This window comes from Lathamus discolor, chromosome 14, assembly GCF_037157495.1.
Source record: "Lathamus discolor isolate bLatDis1 chromosome 14, bLatDis1.hap1, whole genome shotgun sequence".
NCBI lineage: Eukaryota > Metazoa > Chordata > Aves > Psittaciformes > Psittacidae > Lathamus > Lathamus discolor.
In genome coordinates, this window is record NC_088897.1 from 6108008 (window position 1) to 6127224 (window position 19217).

The following is a 19217-nucleotide window of genomic DNA, read 5'->3' on the forward strand; positions in this document are numbered from 1 at the left end:
CCCTGCTCAAATATCCCCTTTCCTTGGGCCATCACAGCCTGCAAGGGCTTGCAGGGAGCGACAGGGGCTTTTCACAGGCTTTGGCTTTTCAGAGAGGCTTTGGAGTGTCATTTATTTTAACACCAGTAATTATCACAACTGAATCTTCGATTCCGTGCGGCTTTTATTCTTAGCAAACAGGCAGGGGAAAAAAAAACCCCATATTTCTGTTTAGATTATTTTTAAGGACTTTGAATGGCCCACTCCAGAGATTAGCTAATTGCAAGATAAGGACTTTCCTATAATTAGAAAATGGCATTACTTAAAAGTCACAGAGTGCCTTTTAATTTACCAGCAGAAGTCCATAATTGTTTCTTTATTTTACAGAAAATTATGATGCCAGGCTTTCCAGAATAGACATCGCTAACACGCTGCGGGAGCAAGTCCAGGACCTGTTCAATAAGAAATATGGTGAGAAACCAGGGCAGAAGTTGTTCATATTCTCCTCTCATCCCCTTCTACTATTTTCTCCCTATCTCTCCTCTCTCCTCTCAATTCCTCCTTGCCTGGTGCTTTGTCTCACCTCCCCATTGAGCGGCTGTGCCTCAGAGGGAACGGTGGGTCTGGGAATTAGCGCTCTTTGCTGTAAGTGCTTGGGGGAGTCCATGATAGGGAGCACTAGAGGACAAGTAGATGACGCTTCTCCTGTCCCTCGGGCATCTGCCTGGGCTCTGCAGGGCACTCCGCAGCCTGCCTGCCCCAGCATCTTGATCAAGCAGGGCAGGGAAATGCTGTTATCCCCATTTTCCAGGCATAGGTGAGGCTCATGTGTTTCTTCAGGTACCCACAAGACCAATTACTTGCAAGGAAATGTGTAGCCTCCATCCTCAGCCAGACCTCAGAGAAGGAAAGTGCCTACAGAGTTATCTCAAAATAACGTCCCAAAGCACTGGGACAGAGCCAGAGCAGGGGTGGAAATGGCATCCCACGTGTTTACTGCTTACTTACAGCTCACTTGTGTCTTGCAGGTGAGGCCTTGGGGATTAAATACCCCGTGCAAGTGCCATACAAGCGGATCAAGAGCAACCCGGGGTCAGTGATTATAGAGGGGCTGCCCCCCGGGATCCCCTTCAGGAAGCCGTGCACCTTCGGCTCGCAGAACCTGGAGAGGATATTGGCTGTCGCCGATAAAATCAAGTTCACCGTGACAAGGTATGTGGTAAGGGCTGTCAGACACACTGCCAAGCAGCAGGGGGAGAGGAGGGAACAGCACCCCCAGCATTGCCAGCCCCACTGGGGTAGGGCTGTACACACTATAAGTGCCTGCAGCCCCTTAGACAGCAATTAAGTTAGCAGCTAATGCTTTGGCAGAAACCCACTGCCCATTTGTGGCAGGGTCCTGTGGGTTTTGCAGCCAGAGGGGATGTACGCAAGTTTGAAGGGAAAAGCACTTAATCAGTGTTGAGGAAAAAGCTGGTTTTAAGAGTAGCTCCATCACCTTCTCACTGGGCCATGCTGCCTGTCTTGCCCACCAGGCATGTGCTGCCCTGAGCATGGTCATAAGGACCCTGTCCCTGCAGAGCTCCTGATGGTCCTGCACCAGTCATGGCACAGCGTGCAAAGGACAGGGTGATCCCCGACCTTCCCCGTGCCACAGAAGGATTCTCAGTCTGGGTGTGCTGGCTTCCAAGTGGCTTTTCATTTGAAAACTCCTTTTTTCCTTATTTTTTCACAGGCCTTTTCAAGGACTCATCCCCAAACCCGGTAAGAGATGATGCCTTTTTGTTTAAGCAATGCATACGGTAACTGTTTAGTGGTGGTCAGGGAGTCGTGAGCTGTGGATGGTGAACAATAATTCAGCTGAAGGAAGGTTGACCTCACTTTCCTGGGCTTCCCACTTTGGTTTTGTTGGTGTTTGGTGCATTTACTGAAGTTCCCCTGACTGAAACAGCATCACCCCTCGGTACTGCTGCTGTTCCCTTGGAATGACAGCATTTTTCAGGAGCTAATCTAGGGCAGGGATCTGTGTGCTGTATTTAAGAAAGCACCTGCTTTCTTCAGCATTTTCCTAAAATAAATTAATGTTGCAGTGAGCTGGCGGGTTCAGTGGCAAGGGAGAGTCGTAGGAAGGAGGTGGTTAACCACAAGGTCTGCATTGAGCTGCAGCAGTATGGCAGTGTAATCCTTCTCCAGCTTGCGGGCATCCCATGTGGAGATACACCAAGAGCAACATGGAGAGGGGAGGATGGGGCTTGCTCCGTACCAAACTGCAGAAACCACCACCTGGAGACGTGTCCTTCCCTGTGCCTTGCTGCAGTAGCTCTGTCTCTCGCTTCTAGGCTGCCCAGCAAAGAGAACTGCTGTCAGAAATGTGGGTAAAAGCCTGCCTCGATTCTAAATGTCTGTAATTACAACTGTTGGAAGAGCACAGATGGATGCAAAAAATGTTGTCACTTTTATTGATGGCTTCCCATTTCCTTGGCCAGCTTCCATGAGGATGGCACAATTTAGGGAAGACAGATATGACAGAGAGGAAAACATTTATATGCCCTTACTTTGGAACAGCAAAAAGGTGTTAGACACCCAAGCGGGCCTTAACAAAAGGTGAAGCTGTCTGAGAGATTCAGTCCAGGGCATGGTCCATGTGTTGACCCCCTGCATCCCTGGGTATGGCCCAGCCAAGATGATGGGGAGGTCTCCTGAGACCTCTGTGGATTTTGGCCTGAGATTTCCTGTCTCTTGGTCCTAAGCAGCAAGATGCTGACTTGCATTGGCAAGGCCTTAAAGGAGCCCTCAGAAATGCAGAACTCTGCTTTTCCGTGGAATTACACGGCTATAACACTGGAGCAAGCTGGGGATGTATCTGCTCCTCCAGCCGCATCTTGTCTTCTCATCCCTCCGCTGTGATCGGTATAATTACGTTAAGAGACGCTGATCTGACACAAATCACACCATTAACAAAGGAGCACATCAGAAGGCAAATACTTCAACCTGCCAGCTGGCTGGGAAGCGCAGCCTGATAAATAGAGATGTAGAGGAAATTGATTTTCTTTTTACCTCCTTCTCCAGCTGAACGCTCCCACCACAGCCTGGCCCATGCCAGCACAAACACACAGACGTATTTTATTCTGTGTATTGTGGTACCTGAGAGACTCAGGAGGAGGCTGCAGCATCCCTGCTGGGCTGAGTGCTTCATGCCCTCTCCTTCCACAGGGGCTTTAAATGAGAGCAGTCACAGGTGACTGCTTGACATCTCAATTTGTTATAGACTACTTCATATATTTGCTAAATCCTCAGAGACAATTCCAGGACTTATAATTATTTTCTACCACCAGAATGTCTCCTCAAGAAAAAAGCTGTTTGTATTTTGCCCCACAAAAAATCCCCATTGACAGCAATTAACCTCTCGTCTGCTTTTCCATCCCGTTACAGCGAAGTGGATGGTGGCAGCGCAGTGGTACGTTCACTGCCTTGGCTTTGATCACTTTTCATCTGCCTTAACAAAATTAATGATTTTCAAATAGCCACAGATCATTAAAAATTTAAATTTAAGAGTGTTCTTTTTACCTCAGACTTGTGTAGTAAAGTCTTGCCATGTAAAATGAAGAGCAGCAGCAGAAGTGCGTGCTTGGCATTAAGGCAAAATCAATGAAAATCACTTTTCGCAGAGGAGCATTAAAATGAAAGCAATAGTTACTCCCAGGCAGGCTGGCATTGCAAAGGTGTCTAAAAGCTGGAAAGCCCAGGAGATGACTATCCATACAAGGGAAGCTATGGGTTTTGTGGATTATTTTGGCCAAAAATTGCATGAAAAGCACACAGTTTAAGGGAAAAGGGAAATTTAGTATCACTTTGATGTGATTTTAGTTGCCTTTAGGTTAAATTATGGGGTTTCATTTGCTTTAAACAAGTTGTGCACCTCCTGCATTGCAAAGAGCATCCCAGATAACTGCAAGGCCGCAGCAGACCGGCCTCCTCCTCTCCCTTTCTGGGGACACCCATTTTGTAAGTGTGACAGAAACAGCTAAAAGGATTTCAATATAATTTGAGCACCTCACATGCTTTTTTCTCAAGGTAATCGTAATTTCTCTCTTGAGATAGTATCTCCCCTCAATGGGTCGCAACGGCCGGGGGTGAGGCTGCCAGCACAGAGGTGGACGGGGGTCTGCAGGGATGCTGTTAGCAGAAGAAGGTGGTTTTTTGGGGCAGGGAATGAGGCTGGGTTTTGGTAAACTAAAGCTAGTGGTGCTCCTCAGTGCCTGGAGGAGGTCAGTGGCTGCAACCCCCTTGTGTAATACAGATTTGAAGCCTTTCAAAGGTGGGACGATGGCACTGGGTCACCAGTGCCTCTGCCAGAACTTCACTGGTGTCTCCCCAGGGGCTTTAACCCAGGATCACAGCCCTCCTGGCACCCAGAGAGCTTCCTTTGGATTCCCGGTTTCTTTTCTCCCTATCGCTGGTCTCTGCTTTGCAGATGAGACCTTCAAAACCCCTATCTGAAAGCAGAATGATCTTCCTGCATTAAACCAGAAGTAAGCGAGCAGGGGTGAAGCTCCAGCGCTATAAACACAGCACTTTTCTTCTTTCCTGAGGCACAGAGATACAAAACAGGCTTAATTTGAGCCTTTGGAAAAAAATATAATCAAGCATAAGTAATGTAGCACACACACACAAAATCTTTCTGTATATTAATTTCTATGTGCTTTGATTGAAAATGTACACCAGCTCCATCTGTCCTATTCCCCAAGCTCCCTACCACCCTGATAGATTATTTCCCATACTCCAATTAATAAAGTAGGGCAGGCAGTGTTCTTTAATTAAGAAAACCACACATCCAGGCATCCTTTATAGATGTATATATTTTTTTTAATCACAAGAGCACAGTCCTCAAGACTTTGATGAGATGTGCCTTGCCTTAGAAACTCCTAGCAAGACAAAAAAAGAGGGAAGCACTTGATGGGGCAGTGATGGAAGTTGAGTGCATCTTGCTCCATCACCGGGCTGGTTTTTGAAGTCCCTGTTCCCCTCCCTTCCCCAGCCCCAGTGTTTAACTCCTATGGGAGCAGCCAGGTTATTTTTCCTCCTGAACCACCTTCCTGTTAATGGGGTGAATGAATTCTTTAGTGTACAGCTAGTCAGTGTTTCCAGTCTGAAGGTGAAGATTCAAGCAGGTAGTGTGAATGGCTTCAAAGCCTGTTTAGAAGCATCTTTGTGATTCCAAATACCTTTTTCTTTGCTTAGTTTTTGTCTCCTTTTCCCTTTCATTTGTGAATAGCATCCAATGAGAACACAAGACCATTGCTCCAGCTCATCCCACCCCTCGTGTTTGCTTTCTCTTGCTTCCACCCCACTCCCTGCCAGCCTCATATCCTGCTGTGTCCTTCAGAGACCCCAGATCCCCCCATTTTTCAGGGTTCTCAACACATAGCAAGCTGGGTAGCGCTCCATCCCGGCTGTGGTCCAACGTGAGGGATGCACTCACTCCATACATCGCATTGTGGCTCTGAGCCTGGTGGTGCCTCCCATGTTTCAGGCTGAGCAGCCCATGCAGGTGCCCAGGAGAAGAAATGTTAATTATCTTCATAACGGCACCTTGAAACCTTCACCTTTGAGTTGCCGCTAACCAAATGAAAACCTGGGCTGCCCTCCCTCAGATGTTTGTTTCCTGTTGGAAAGATGCTGCTGCGTGCTTCTCTGCCTTGCTGCCTGCCCATGCTTCTGCCTGCCTGCAATCTGCCTGCGCTCCTGCCATGCTCTTGCCTGCATTCCTGCTTGATGGGAGCTCTGCCAAGGCCTTGTTCCTTCTAGGCTTGGACTCTACCTTGGCTTTGCTAGCATGACCCATCTGCATCTCTTCCCCTTTTCACTATTAACCTGAACGTTTTGTGCAGTGGGTGCTGCCCGTAGGGTGTCACACAGCAATGTGAGGGACCAGGAGATGTGCAGCATCACTTATTTTCTGTCTGGGTCCTGCTGCAGCCACCAGCCACTTAGAGCAGGATTTGTGTGCCTACAGTGCAGGGTCTGGCTCAGCTACCCAGCTCACCATGGGCTGCACAAAACTTCAGTGCCTGCAGCTGCCCCATGCAAACCCCTGTTTGCAGCAAGAGCAAGAGGCAGCAAGAGCCTCCCCACTGAGCCCCGGTGCTGTCACCCACAGCCCCTATCCTCCTCCCCAGCTTTGTCATAATGAGCCACTTCATTCTTCCTTTTGCCCATGATGCAAATCCTTGTCCTAGCCCCGTTTCTGCTGCTTTTCCCCAGGAAATTCGTTTCTTTTTGATATCATGTCTCTTTGGAGTCGGTGGCGAGCACCAGCCTCTCCTTAGGGATCCCTTTATCTCCCATTTTCCCCCACTGCTGCAGATCTGACACAATTTCCCTGTTTGCTTTTCATCTGCTTTAACCTCAGATAGTTTTCCTCCTCAGGCACTGGTGTGGCCGTGCAGCACAACCACTGCTGCTTTGGCAGGGACCGTAAATGCTTCAATTCCCTGGGCACGTGTGGACCTCAATCTGCTCAGGTGTAAAGTGTAGCTTGAGGGATGCTTGTGGGCTCAAGCACATCCCAGGACAGGTCCCTGGTGCGGGGGGAGAGCCCAGCCTGCCCTCCCAGCTCACCAGGCAGTTATTTAGCTACTGAAAGCATCTCTGTACCAAGGGGCCTCGGGACCAGAGGAATTTACACTCTTAGGGACGGTGTCATCCTGGGTTGTGCTTTTGTTTGTGACCACAGAACCAAGCTGCAGCACTCATGGCTCTCTTTTTCTTTCTCTCTCCTTTTTTTTTTGTGTTCTTTTAACTTGCACTGTAGCCCCTAGACGGATAACATCCTTGGAAAAAGCCTACGCTGCCTTGAATGGTACGTAGCTCAGTTGATGCATCGTAGATGGTAGCAGACAAGAAATGCACTTGCGTTTTAATATGGGAATGAAAGTGTCTTAAACCCCCAAATTTCAGGTATTGTTTTTTCCTCTCTGCTCTGTTTCCCTGTGATACCAAGAACTGAGTGATGCAGGATTTGTTTAACAGTATTTTATTGTTGTTATTAATCCCCTCTGCATTTCTAAGCACTGTTGCTGTGGTCCCTGGGCATCGGTGCTGGTTCTGCTCCAGCCAAGCCAAGCTGCCACATTATCCTCAGTTTATCCATGAATCTGATCAATTAATTTGTTAAAAAATCCACTTGCCATTCACAGGGAGAGCTTGCAAAGATTTGGGTTGGAGGTTTTTTGCTTTGCTTTAGTACCTGCCCTGGGCCAGGGTTGGTGCGTAGTCATGTAAGAGATTTAACATATATACTAATTTACAGGGGTGAAGCATAGCGCGCCTGCCTGTATCTGTGTAAGGGCACATCGTAGCTCTGGCAGATCCAGCTTTAGTCCCATCAGCTGGGATTCCGGCCATGTGTCTAGATGGTAATTGCCTGCTCCTGCAAGTTCATAGCTCTGCTTTGAAAACATGCATATGTTGAGCTAATTCTAACTGTATTTAATCCTGAGTTACTGTGGAATAGCCTCAGCAAAGTCAGCAGATTTATTCTGGATTTACACAGGGATGTAATTGAATTGCAGCCATTGAAGCTGAAGGGGGGGGGATAGGTGTGTATTTATCCTCTTAAGATTAAGGGCCAGATCCTAACCACTGTAAGCAGCCAACTGGGTGTTTCCTTGACATGATTGGGATTGCCCAAAGAAGGGACGTGAGCTGCTTTCCCGGTTGGGATGTGTTGGCAGTGGCTGTTTTCCTGATGAAATGAGCTACGTGCTGGGTGTTGGGATAGCAGAAGGTTGTTACTCAGCTTGTTGGCCACGTGGAGGACATGCGTGGCCTGGAGCAGCACCTTGGGATGCTGGTGGTGGCACGGGGAGGAGGAAGGCTCCACCAGGTACCCTGCCTGGCCGTGCCATGGCTTCAGCACTGAGATCAGGGCACTGCATGTGGCATCATGAACCCAGACAGAACCATTGTTTATCCGTGGGATACCTTGGATTTGGTTTTGTTGTGGTTTTATAAAGTCACTAGAAGAATAGGTGGTGGTTTGGATCCTGTTGTCAGCAACAGACACCTAAACCATATTTTTAATAGCTGCTGAATATGACTTGGTATTTCTGTAAGAAATGTTGAGCTCTAACAAGTCACAGAATCCCAGACTGGTTTGGGTTAGAAGCTTAAAGCTCATCCAGTTCCAACCCCCTGCCACGGGCAGGGACGCCTCCCATTAGAGCAGCTTGCTGCAAGCCCCTTCCAACCTGGCCTTGAGCACTGCCAGGGATGGGGCAGCCACAGCTTCTCTGGGCATCCTGTGCAAGCACCTCACAGGGAAGAATTTCTTCTTAAGTTCTAATCTAAATCTACCCTCCTATTGGAGTCCTATCGGAAAAGAGCAAATGGTGCTTTAAAAATGCGGCCACTAGTGTGTAAGTGCCTGTGGAGTGTAGGGGCCCTTGCTTCAGGCAAGTAGGATTGGGGAAGAAATAAGTCAATCAACTGTCTACTTTGTAAAATTAAATATATATATATAAAATAACACAGAGCTGAAGCAGCAGCATGCATAAACCTGCTTAAGGGAAGGACGCAGGACATTCCACTGGTGCCAGTGGCTTCCCTGAGTCAATTACTTCCCAAAGCAAGATGAAGTCAGAGTGGACTCCTCTTGCCTGGAGCCACGTGGGGATGAAGGGGCAGGTCCCCAGGAAGCGGTGCCACCAGCCGGATCCTCTCTGGCTTCTCTGTTGTGCGTGCTCAGTTCCATGTTTTTCGTGGGATTTGTTTGTGTCCTTGGATGGGAATTAGGGAGTTCTGCCCACCACAAGGTGGAAAAAACACCCCCTTGGGATCTCATTTCTTGCACTTGGGTCTCTCGGGGCATGAGCGGAAAGGAAAGAGCTGCTGCATTTTGCAGCCCCAGAGAACTAAACAAGCGAGAACACAGACTGTTGGTGTTTCTTTGTCTGCTACCATCTACACATCCACATGGGTGTGTATCCACAGCCCAGAAACTGAGCATCAATGACAAGGAAGTCATAGAGGGAGCCCGCAGGGTTTGCCCCGCTGGCTTGCCATGGCCTCATGAGCAGAACCACAAGGCAAGGTCTTGGTTCTTGAAACCAGGGCTCCTTGGCAACATTTATGTGATTTTGATTCTGATTTATTTATTTATTGCTCCCTCCCATTCAGGCTGCTTTGTTGCCGTTTCTGGTTTTGAAGCACAACTTGGCCCTGAGGTTCTTTTGCAGAAACTTCTCCTTTTTCCTTTTCCCAGTTCTATCCAGATTAAATTACTGTTGTCCAGGTGGAGAGGAGCCATTTTTGAGGCCATACTCTGCAGTAGCAGGGTGTGGAGATTGAACCGTGCCAGCTTCTCTGCGGCACCCTCAGTGGCAGGGTGGCAAGGCCGGATGTGATTCCTGCTGGGCTCTGTGCAGGCAGCGACTCGCATCAGGTTTTCAGCTTGTATTTAAAACAAAACTGCAAGCCATGTGTTTGCTTAGACCCAAAATCATGTGATTGTTCAAAATCAAATCAAGTAGCTGCAGACTCAGGGCAGAGGATGCTCAGATCCTTCATGCTGAGGTTTGCAGAGCTGACCTTGGTGCTGTAAATAACCATCCTTGATTTCCATCCATGCCAGCCTGGGTGAAAATGCCTGCTTTGAGTGTGGTGAGGCTTGTGGTGGTGATCCCTTCTTGCTGGGAGGACACCCCACTGTGCCAGCCCTGTGCTGGGCACCCTGGCCAGCTTGGGGCTGGAGGGGTGACCCCAGAAAGGGGCAGATAGGGTTCATTCAGTTAGTGCTTTATGCCTGCAGGGGTGAGAAAGCATCAAAGGGGGCCAGTACTGCCCCCAGTATTTTTCCTGGAGCCCCCTGAGGATGCTGAATAGCCAGGAGAAATATCTCCAGACACATAGGCACATCATTTGAAATGAGAGAACAGAGGAAACTGTTCGGCACAATGAGGATAATTAAGAAAGCTAGTAAAGCCAAGCTGATTATATGGCATATTATAAAACAATGCTGTACTTAGGAGCCCAGCTATAAAAGTGCTATCTCATTCCTTGATATCACTTGTGGGAGCATTTGTGGCACTGAGGGCCCGAGTCTCCGTTGCTTTGCATATTTTGCAGTCATTTACAGCACCACAAAGTGGATGTAAAATGCTCTCAGCCATGGCAGCACGTGGCAAGCGCAGATTTGGCAGCATTTTATAGCTGCTCTGCACGGCTCTAAAAGGTGCAGCCGCCTCTGAGGTATCCGCAGACTGGGGCAGAGGGACAGAGACATGGTCATGGGATGGGGCTTCCAGGGGCTCAGAAGGAAACAGGCTGTGTTATTCCCTATCCTTTTTCCGCTTTGCAGATGAGGACGATGCCAACAGGCTTGGAGAGAAGGTGATTCTCCGGGAGCAAGTGAAAGAGCTTTTCAATGAAAAATACGGTGAGTCTCCCTTCTCACGCATCACCAAACCAGTCTGGTTTTGCTGACAGCAGCCAGAGTTAAAATTAATTTGACTGAAGACCTCTATTTATAGGCTGGGCACACGGCAGCCTGCTGCAGCGCAGGTTTCATCCCACTGCTTCACATTACAGCCTGTCCCTAGGGACGTTCTGTGTCTCGCTCCCAACAGGTGGGACTGTGACCTTCCTGTTGACAGCTCATCCTTGGCGAGGGGAGGGAGGATGGGAAAATGCAGCCGAGGAGCAGGATTTGTGCAGTCTGCTGTCAGTCCTGATGCTGTCCTGAGCTGATATGAGCCATGGTGTGTGTGCTGGGAGCAAGGCTGGAGCCGCAGTGAGCCCGGCTGGGGAAAAGATTGCTGGAGCCGCAGTAGGAAAGGAGGTCAGGAGACTGGAGAAGATTCGAAAATGCTGTTTGCAGGCTCCTTGCGCTGCCGAGCAAACTCCTCCTCCCTCCCATCGCTGGGAACAGGCACAGTGGGAATAGCAGCTGCATGGAGCCAGCTGCAGGATGCATGGCGCCGAGTGGTGTCCCCATTTCATCCCTGTGGTACCACTGCTCATGGCTGTCCCCTCGCTGCTGTTTGGGCACAGCTGGTTAAGTGCTGGGGGTTATTTCTCAACCTGTGACTCCCCAGGGCTGTGGAGCTGGGCCACGGCAGCTCAGTGGCACCCTAATGCCTCAGTGTGGTGTCTTGCCTCCCTCCCCAGAATAACTGCCTGAAGGAGAAAGAAAATAGCTGAAATGATAGCAGAGCAGCAGGGAATGCCATTTCCCTCCTTGCTCAAGTCTCCCCTTGTCAAGGCTACTCGCCCTGCCCACAAACTCTGTTTATTTCAGGGTGTTACTCACTAGATGGGCTATGTGCTGCTTTGGGGGCAGATCTGCCTTGCTGGAGGTACCAGCATACGGATGCAGCTTCCTGGGGAAGGTGCTGCCCATGCTCTGAGCATCCCCATCCACCCTGGCTCAGCAGCACTCGCCACATGTGGGGGCAGAGCCCACAGCAGATCCCTGCACTCCCATGGTCCTGGCACTGTTTATGGAGCAGAAGATGCCAGGTGGGCTCCAGTGGCGAACTCCCTGCAAGGAAAGCCAGAAATGTGGCGGAGGGGCAGCTCAGGTTTGGGGACTGCAGAGATGCAGGGTGAGAGCAGGCTCTTACAATCAGGACTGTACAGAAGGGATGTTTGGTGCTCCCCACCATGCAGAACTAAAGGAGTACTCGGAGAGGTGGGCAGTAAGATTAAATTGTGCAGAAGAATGTAGTTTTAATGCAGCAAGGAATAGCTTCCCCATCCCTGGCAGTACTCAAGGCCAAGCTGGATGGGGCTTGGAGCAACCTGGTCTAGTGGAAGGTGTCCCTGCCTGTGGCAGGATGTTGGAACAGGATGAGCTTTAAGGTCTTTTCCAACCCAAACCATTCTGTGATTCTATATTGTGGTATTTCACTGCCATAGGATATTGTGGAGGCCACAATGATTCAAAAAATGGGCAGGAGGGATGTGATGTGATGGTGAAATGGATCTGATCTCCACCCCAGTGACCCCAAACCTGTTGCCAGCTGAAGGCAAGAAGAGATGGGCAAATCTGTCTCATTTGCCCTCTCTCCTGGGCTGTCTCCCACACTGCTGCTGCTGGCCCTGCTATGGGCTGGTGAAAGCACGGTGATGGATGTGCTCTGCATGGAGGAAAAATGGGTGTCCCAAGTGCTGGTGCTGTAAAACAGCCCACACCTGAGGCTCCTTGCAGGATCCTAACTGGAGACTAATGGAGCAGGCAGTAAATTGGGCAGGCAGATGTGAAACAGCTGGGTAAGATGTGACTGCAGCAAAGGTCAAGCATCACTGCAGCTATGGTTTCCCAGAGTCCTCCCAAGGCTCTTGGTCCTTCAGTTGTTTGGATCCAGAGCCCTGTGGGGTAAAGCTGGCACATTATCCTCTGCTCTGCCATTACAGGAGAGGCTCTGGGCTTGAACCGGCCTGTCATGGTGCCCTATAAACTCATCAGGGACAGTCCTGACGCTGTGGAGGTTACCGGGTTGCCAGACGATATCCCTTTCAGAAACCCCAATACTTATGACATCCATCGGCTGGAGAAGATCCTGAAGGCACGGGAGAGCATCCGGATGGTGATTATAAACCAGCTCCAGTAAGTTCCCCCAGCTCTGCAACCAGGGAAGGTTTCTCTTTGTTAAACATTGCTCTTGCTTTTCCAGCCATGAGTGGGGTAAGTCACCACAGGGCCACCGGAGCACGGCCATGCCACCCAGTACCCACAGACAACCTGCTCCATTCCCTGCTCCATCCCCTGCTCTATGCCCAGCATCCACTGTTCTGTGCCACATGGAGGTGCTTGGCCATGGGTGGACACAGCAAAGTGTTATGGGGGCCGGTTTATCCCCTTGTTCTTGTGCAGTTTGAGATGATGATGTTGGGAAGGGGCACAACGTGGGGGCAGATAGTGGGATGGCTCAGAGACCCATGAGTTATTCCAGGTTTCTTCCCTCTGGGGAGCAGTGGAGAGGCTCCATGTCCCCTCTCTGCACAGGGGGGTGTTGGAGGAGGCAGCTCAGGGTTGGGGTCTGGGCATAGAGGAGAAACAACAGCGTCCAACCGCTCTCACCCCTTGTCTCTTACACAGGCCATTTGCTGAAATCTGCACCGAGGCCAAACAAACAGGTAAGGGGAGGGCTAAGGAATAACCGTGGCTTTCCCTGCCCTGTGGCAGAGAGAACCTAAGGGCAAAACAGTTATGGGGAGGTGAACCTCCCACATCCCCAGGGGAGGCTGGGGAAAAGATCCTGTGTGGAAAAAGAACATGCAGGCTCAGCATCTGTTCCAGAGCAAACCATCCTTTAAACAATCCCTCTTCTATGAGCTGTGAGGAGACTGGGTTGTTAAGACTCCAAACTTCCAGCATATTCTGCAGGATTTGATTATCCCTTTCCCATTAGCGATTTACTCGCCATGAGCAATTTATTCACTAGTTAAAGCCCTTAATTTGAGCCATCATTTAGCAGTTGAGCTTCTAAGGAAACAAGATTTCTGTGATCGCTGGGAATGAGTTTGTCTCTGTCCTATCCTCCCCAATAAATCTCAGGCAGTTTTAATCAAATGTGTCAGAATTAGCAACCCCAGAGATAATTAGGATCTTATTAGTTTTATGAAAATAGGTGGCTAGAGAAGGGAGAGCTGGCAAGGCAGAGCATGCCTACAACATGATGTAAAGAGAGGTGTATGAGACAGTTCATATATGCAGATATATATGGGCATATCATATATGCAGATATATGCAGGCATATGATCACAGCTGGCACCTTCATGGCCCCAGAGCACTGAGCACAGACACAAGTCTGTCAGATATCAGGCTCTGTAACTGCTGGAGTTTGGGATTCACTTGTTTTGTGGATTTTCTTTGCCATTGCTGAGGAAAGATGGCAGCTCTGTGCCAGGTGATGGAGGCTCAGTCTGTGTCACTGGCAGTGGTACAACAGATCAATGCAGGGGGATGTTCAGTGGGAGACAAGACTGGAGCAGTGGGATGGGTCCCGCATTTAGGGACCACTTGCAGGGCCCAGATGCCTCATGCCTTCCCTCTCCTTGCAGAGAAAGACATCAGCGTTCCCAAAAGGAAGCGGAAGAGGATTTCCGAAGGGAACTCGGTATCTTCTTCTTCCTCATCTTCCTCTTCCTCCTCTTCCAATATGGAGTCTACGACATCAACAAATCAGATCTCACTTGTGGTAAAGCCTTCCAAATATTAGGGGGGTTACTGCCTACCTATCTTTCTGCTTCAGGATGCTACTCTCTGCTCTCCTCGAACTGACACCACCACCCTCCGCCTGACAAACACTATTAAGTGTGATGTAAAATAGCACAACCAGGTTTGGCGAAGGAGGGGACGCACCTTTGGGGCTGCCTTTGCCTGCTGGGTTTGGCTGGGAGAGGTCAGCAGAGCAAAGCACCCACCACCCCTCAGGGCTTTCCCACATCAATCCTGTGAAAATAGGAAATGCAATAGGGGGATGCATCAGGTGCTCCCCTCAGGGCTTGGCTTTGGTTGTGGATGATACCAAATACTTCTAAAAATTAAGAGTAATTTTCACAAAAGAGAACTATAAAGTTAGAAGGTTTTGTTGTCAGCTTTGCTGGTGGTGTTTTGGTTTGGGGCTGGTTCTTTTCTCTAATTTGGAAAGTGGGAGCAACAGCCCATGTCGGAACATGTCAGAGTTTTGATGTATGCATGGTTTTGTGTTGTGTCCTAACAGAGAATTTTGCCTTCTTTTTCTCTCCCTCTCTTTCAGCAATGGCCCATGAACATGTACATGTTAGACTATGGTGGTCTAAACGTCCAGATCCCAGGACCTATTAACTATTAGACCTCAATACCGAATAAGAACCTCAAATGAAAGAATAAATAAATAAATGTAATTTATGTAAAAAGTGTATATTCCAATATGTATCGATGCCTTTTAGTTTTTCCAATGATTTTTACACTATATTCCTGCCATCAAGGCCTTTTTAAATAAAAATAAAAAGTGTTGCCTTGCTCTTAAAAGTACTTATTTTATTATGTATATTATTGATAAATAGCATTTATAAGTAAGAGTAAGTGCAGGAGGGCACCCCTGGACAGCCCTTGCTGTGCTTTGGCTGCTCAATAAAACCCTTAGTGTCAACACTGCTTGAAACCAAGAGGTTTGAAATGTTTTAATGCTTCATCTCATTTAGATCAAAGGCATAAAACCTTACCTACAGAGCTGCTGGAGGAGTGGTACCAAACTACAGCAGTGACAGATGGAACCAGCCCTTGCAAGCATCAGACCCATGTGCCGGAGTCATGCTGGCTCTGGAGCAGAAGCAGGTTTGGATTAAGCAGGAAGGAGGTTTCAGGCTCCCCAAGGAGCAAGATCCACCCCAAGACCTCTTATGTCTGGCCTCCTGCCACCGCAGACTTGGAAAGGCACAGAAGCGATTTTGGTTGCCTGAGTTTAACCGGCTTCTGAACTAGGACAATATTTCCATCTGATGAAGTTCTTCACTATTTATGATTTTCATAGAATCAGGGAATGGTTTGTGTTGGAAGGGACCTCAAAGCTCACCCAGTTCCAGCCCCCTGCCATGGGCAGGGACACCTTCCACTAGAGCAGCTTGCTCCAAGCCCCATCCAGCCTGGCCCTGATTACTGCCAAGGATGGGGCAGCCACAGCTGCTCTGGGCACCCTGTGCCAGCACCTCAGCACCCTCACAGGGAAGAGCTTCTTCTTAATATCTAATCTAAATCTCCCCTCTGTCAGCTTAAAGAGGCTTTGATGCCTTTGGGATGGTGGGGAACTCCCACGGTAAGTACAAACTGATCCTGCTGATTCTCCACAGGTTTCGTATAACTCTGGAGCAAGAGCTGTGAGCATCCAGGAGACCCCATGGCTCCTCCGTATGCCTTGGGCACTCCATATCAAAAGCAACCCAGTAAACTGAGGGATATTTTAAATCCCTGCAATTTTAATTCTATTCCACTCCTGGAGTTTGGCAGCAGAAGCTAATGGTGCCAACCACTATTACCAACCACCACACTTAACTTGTGCTTTGTGCCTGCTGAGAGCTGTGCAGGGGCAAGATGTGGCAGGACCTGATGCAGGTACGAGGGCAGCATAAGAAGCCAACAAGGAAAGATGCTGGGTTGTGTGTAGGTAAATGCAGCCCAGCATGAACCACCAGTGAAGTGGGATGTCCTGGGGCCTGTAGCTTTGTTATCGTCCCGAGCAGCAGCGTGGGGTGTCACTGCAGGGTGACCACTGCTGAGCATCCCTCTGGCCTGCAGGACCTGTCATAACCTTTTCACAGAGCAACCCTGTCCTGAAAGCAGTGGCCATGGTCTGCGGGAGGGTGGATGGTAGCAGACACAGGATGAAAGTCACTCGCGGCAGCTTTTTCTGAGTGCAGTGCGCTGCTTTATTTGTTTTATGGGGTTTTGGTCTGCTCAGATCGTTGTCTTCTGAGGCAATGGGAGGGTTTTTATGGTGAGTAGGAGTGTTTCAAGGCAGATGCAGTTTTATTTCCTGGCTCTGAACTTGCACTGTCTGTGGAGTTAGATGTAGATGATCACATGAGATAATAAAAGCCTAAACAAATGTAGGAGCGGGCACAAAGGCGGCAGCTGAAAGAAGGGCAAAGATCTGTATCTGTGACCCCAATTAGAAATACTGTTTGACATCTGAGTGGTTGGCATCACAATCTGATGCCTTTCATGTTTCTGCCTGATGCTCAAACCTGTGGCATCTGCCATTAGAAACATGATCCAGAGGTAAAAATGCAATTTTCTCTTCCCAAGCGTCTGAAAGGGCCTTATTCACAGATCAAACCCCACCAAGCAGGCATCTCCTGAGAGGGCACACTCATTATATTTTGACTTGACTCCTTTTTTTGCTGTTAAAGAACTGAAGGTCTGACACCATAGCACTGACGGCAGCGGTGTAGCTCAGTAATGAGTGGAGATGTTTGAGGCTGCCCTGGGTCTGCTGCCTGCCCCAGCGTCCCATGAAGGGTGTAGGTCTGGAGCACTGTACCCTGCACGAGGCCTAATTACTGCTGCTGAGAGGCAGGGTGAAGGCAGGTGATGGAGATAAATCAGAGCATGAGAGCTGTGCTGCACACTAATGATTTAGTTCAGAGAGCCGAACGCAGTCATACAGGCTGCAAATGAAGGGAGGGCTGTTTCCCCACTTTGCCTCTCCCCTCTTTCTCAGCCGGCATCCCTAGTTAGAAAGATGGGGCAGGGGAAGGCTGGCTGTGCCACTACAGCATGGTCTGAGCCGAAGTTCTGGGTTCAGGTTTTCTTCTTAAGTTTCCTGATCCATTCACTGGAGCTCTGGATCCCCCAGGTCCCACTAGTTTGTGGCTGCCTGGCACCTCCAGTATATCCCCAGGTTGGGTTTTGAGGCTGCTGGGTTCTCATAACAGATACCTCTTTGGGAAAGAATAGTGGCAATTCCTGCTGTAATTTCAAGGAGTTTCAGGGCCACAACGTCAACTTCTCATTTTCTATGGCTGCGGTGGGAAACTCCTGCTCTCAGTGCCTGTGTTTGCTTGTGACCCTTCCCACTCTGGAAAAATGACAGATATTGCTTTATTACTGTTTTCCCTCAGCTGTAATTCTTGCTGCTTCCCTAATCTTGATCCTGCAGTTGCAGGGTATTTTTATACCCAGTTTTTGTCTATAATGTGATTATCTGCTGAATAGGATCTGTTCCATTACAATTACACAAGTGAAGATGCAGATCTTAACGCTTGAGCCACGTTTCTCATTTATTACTTTTCAAAGACTTGGGGGCGAAGGGGGGGGGTGTTGTTTATGTGTTTACAAATCCAATAACAATCCTCATTAAGAGTTGCAAAACATGAAGCCATTTTGATCCCAGGCAGCTGGCAGCTAAATGAAGTTTAATTAAAGAATGAGAGCTTTGATTCCAATCATTTTTAAAAAATATAGTGCACCGAGATGCTGGAGAACAGCATAAACAGCATCTGTGCTTTTATTCAGAAGCATTTGCAAGGAAACACTTTGCAAACCCTTTCGGAGCAGTCACGGGCTGTGGGCTGCAGCTCAACAGGCCAGCACAGCAGGCTAGGTGAGTGTAGAAACCTCCTTTCCCTGGTGCTATGGCAAGGCTAGGAAACTAATAGAATCCCAGGCTGGTTTGTGTTGGAAGGGACCTTAAAGCTCATCCAGCTCCAATCCCTGCCACGGGCAGGGACCCCTTCCACTAGAGCAGCTTGCTCCAAGCCCCTGTGTCCAACCGGGCCTTGAGCACTGCCAGGGATGGGGCAGCCACAGCTTCTCTGGGCACCCTGTGCCAGCGCCTCAGCACCCTCACAGGGAAGAGCTTCTGCCTAAGAGCTCATCTCAATCTCCCATCTGGCAGGTTAAAGCCATTCCCTCTTGTCCCTACATGTCCTTGTCAAAAGCCCCTCTCCAGCTTGGTGTAGCTGAGTGTGAGTTCTTGCTTCCTTCCTTGTTTGGTTTCTTATTTTTTAAGAATTCAGCTGATGCCAAAGACCTGATTTGAGATACAGTTGAGTTTTAGGCTGTTTCCAGCAGTCATTACACACTCCAGGCAGTAACTGGCCCTTCCAGCAGCATGTGAAGCAGTATGGCTTGCGCATACATAAAACTTGTGCTTTGCATCTCTTGGATTATTTTCTCTGGTTAATGGCTCAAACACCATTCAGTTTAAACTAGTAACCCTATTGATTAGGATTACCAGTTTAAACTATTAATCAAATCCTATTGATTAGGCTTGCCTTATCCAGAGAAATAAATCCACTGATGTGCCTGTGCTGTTGGGCAGCGGTGAGGCTGGAGGCTCTGCGGTCAATCAGGGCGTGGAATTGCAGTGCTGTAATTCATGCAGACACTGCCAGCAGAGTATCGAAGTCTTTTGTTAAGTGAATTATCTGTCTCAGATTAACAGGTCCACGGGGCATAAAGGCAGACTGATGTAGCTGAATTGAACTGGCACACTCTCATGCAAAGATTAACGTCTTTTCACGAGGAGGTTTTTTTGGGGGGCGATATTCAAGTGGAACGAATCTCTGTGAGACATCGTTAAAGTTATTTATTAATTTTTTCCTCGATAAGATTATGGAATGGGCACTCATAGAAGGGACAGGTCAAATCCCCAGCAACATCATTTGTCTTACTAAAATGGCTTCATAGTCCCCATGGTAGGGGGAGATGCAGTGCTGCAGCACATCGGCTGCCATCGGCAGCTCAGGAG

At 48.8% G+C, this 19217-nt stretch overlaps 1 protein-coding gene across 3 annotated transcripts in view; it reads left to right on the forward strand.

Moving 5' to 3' along the window:
• GTF2IRD1 (GTF2I repeat domain containing 1) overlaps positions 1 to 14951 on the forward strand; it is a 63868-nt gene extending 48917 nt beyond the window's left edge. Inside the window, exons 20-28 of one of the 3 annotated variants that reach the window (XM_065694589.1) lie at positions 367 to 450; positions 1008 to 1191; positions 1715 to 1743; positions 6794 to 6841; positions 10340 to 10417; positions 12397 to 12589; positions 13082 to 13119; positions 14047 to 14183; positions 14745 to 14951. In XM_065694589.1, coding sequence (XP_065550661.1) covers positions 367 to 450; positions 1008 to 1191; positions 1715 to 1743; positions 6794 to 6841; positions 10340 to 10417; positions 12397 to 12589; positions 13082 to 13119; positions 14047 to 14183; positions 14745 to 14819 — 866 coding nt within the window. In that variant the 3' untranslated portion in view covers positions 14820 to 14951. Of the gene's footprint in view, positions 1 to 366; positions 451 to 1007; positions 1192 to 1714; positions 1744 to 2156; positions 2180 to 6793; positions 6842 to 10339; positions 10418 to 12396; positions 12590 to 13081; positions 13120 to 14046; positions 14184 to 14744 lie in introns of those variants that run through there. The other 2 variants (XM_065694590.1, XM_065694591.1) reach the window with 2 other exon arrangements.
• Positions 14952 to 19217: the final 4266 nt, after the last annotated feature.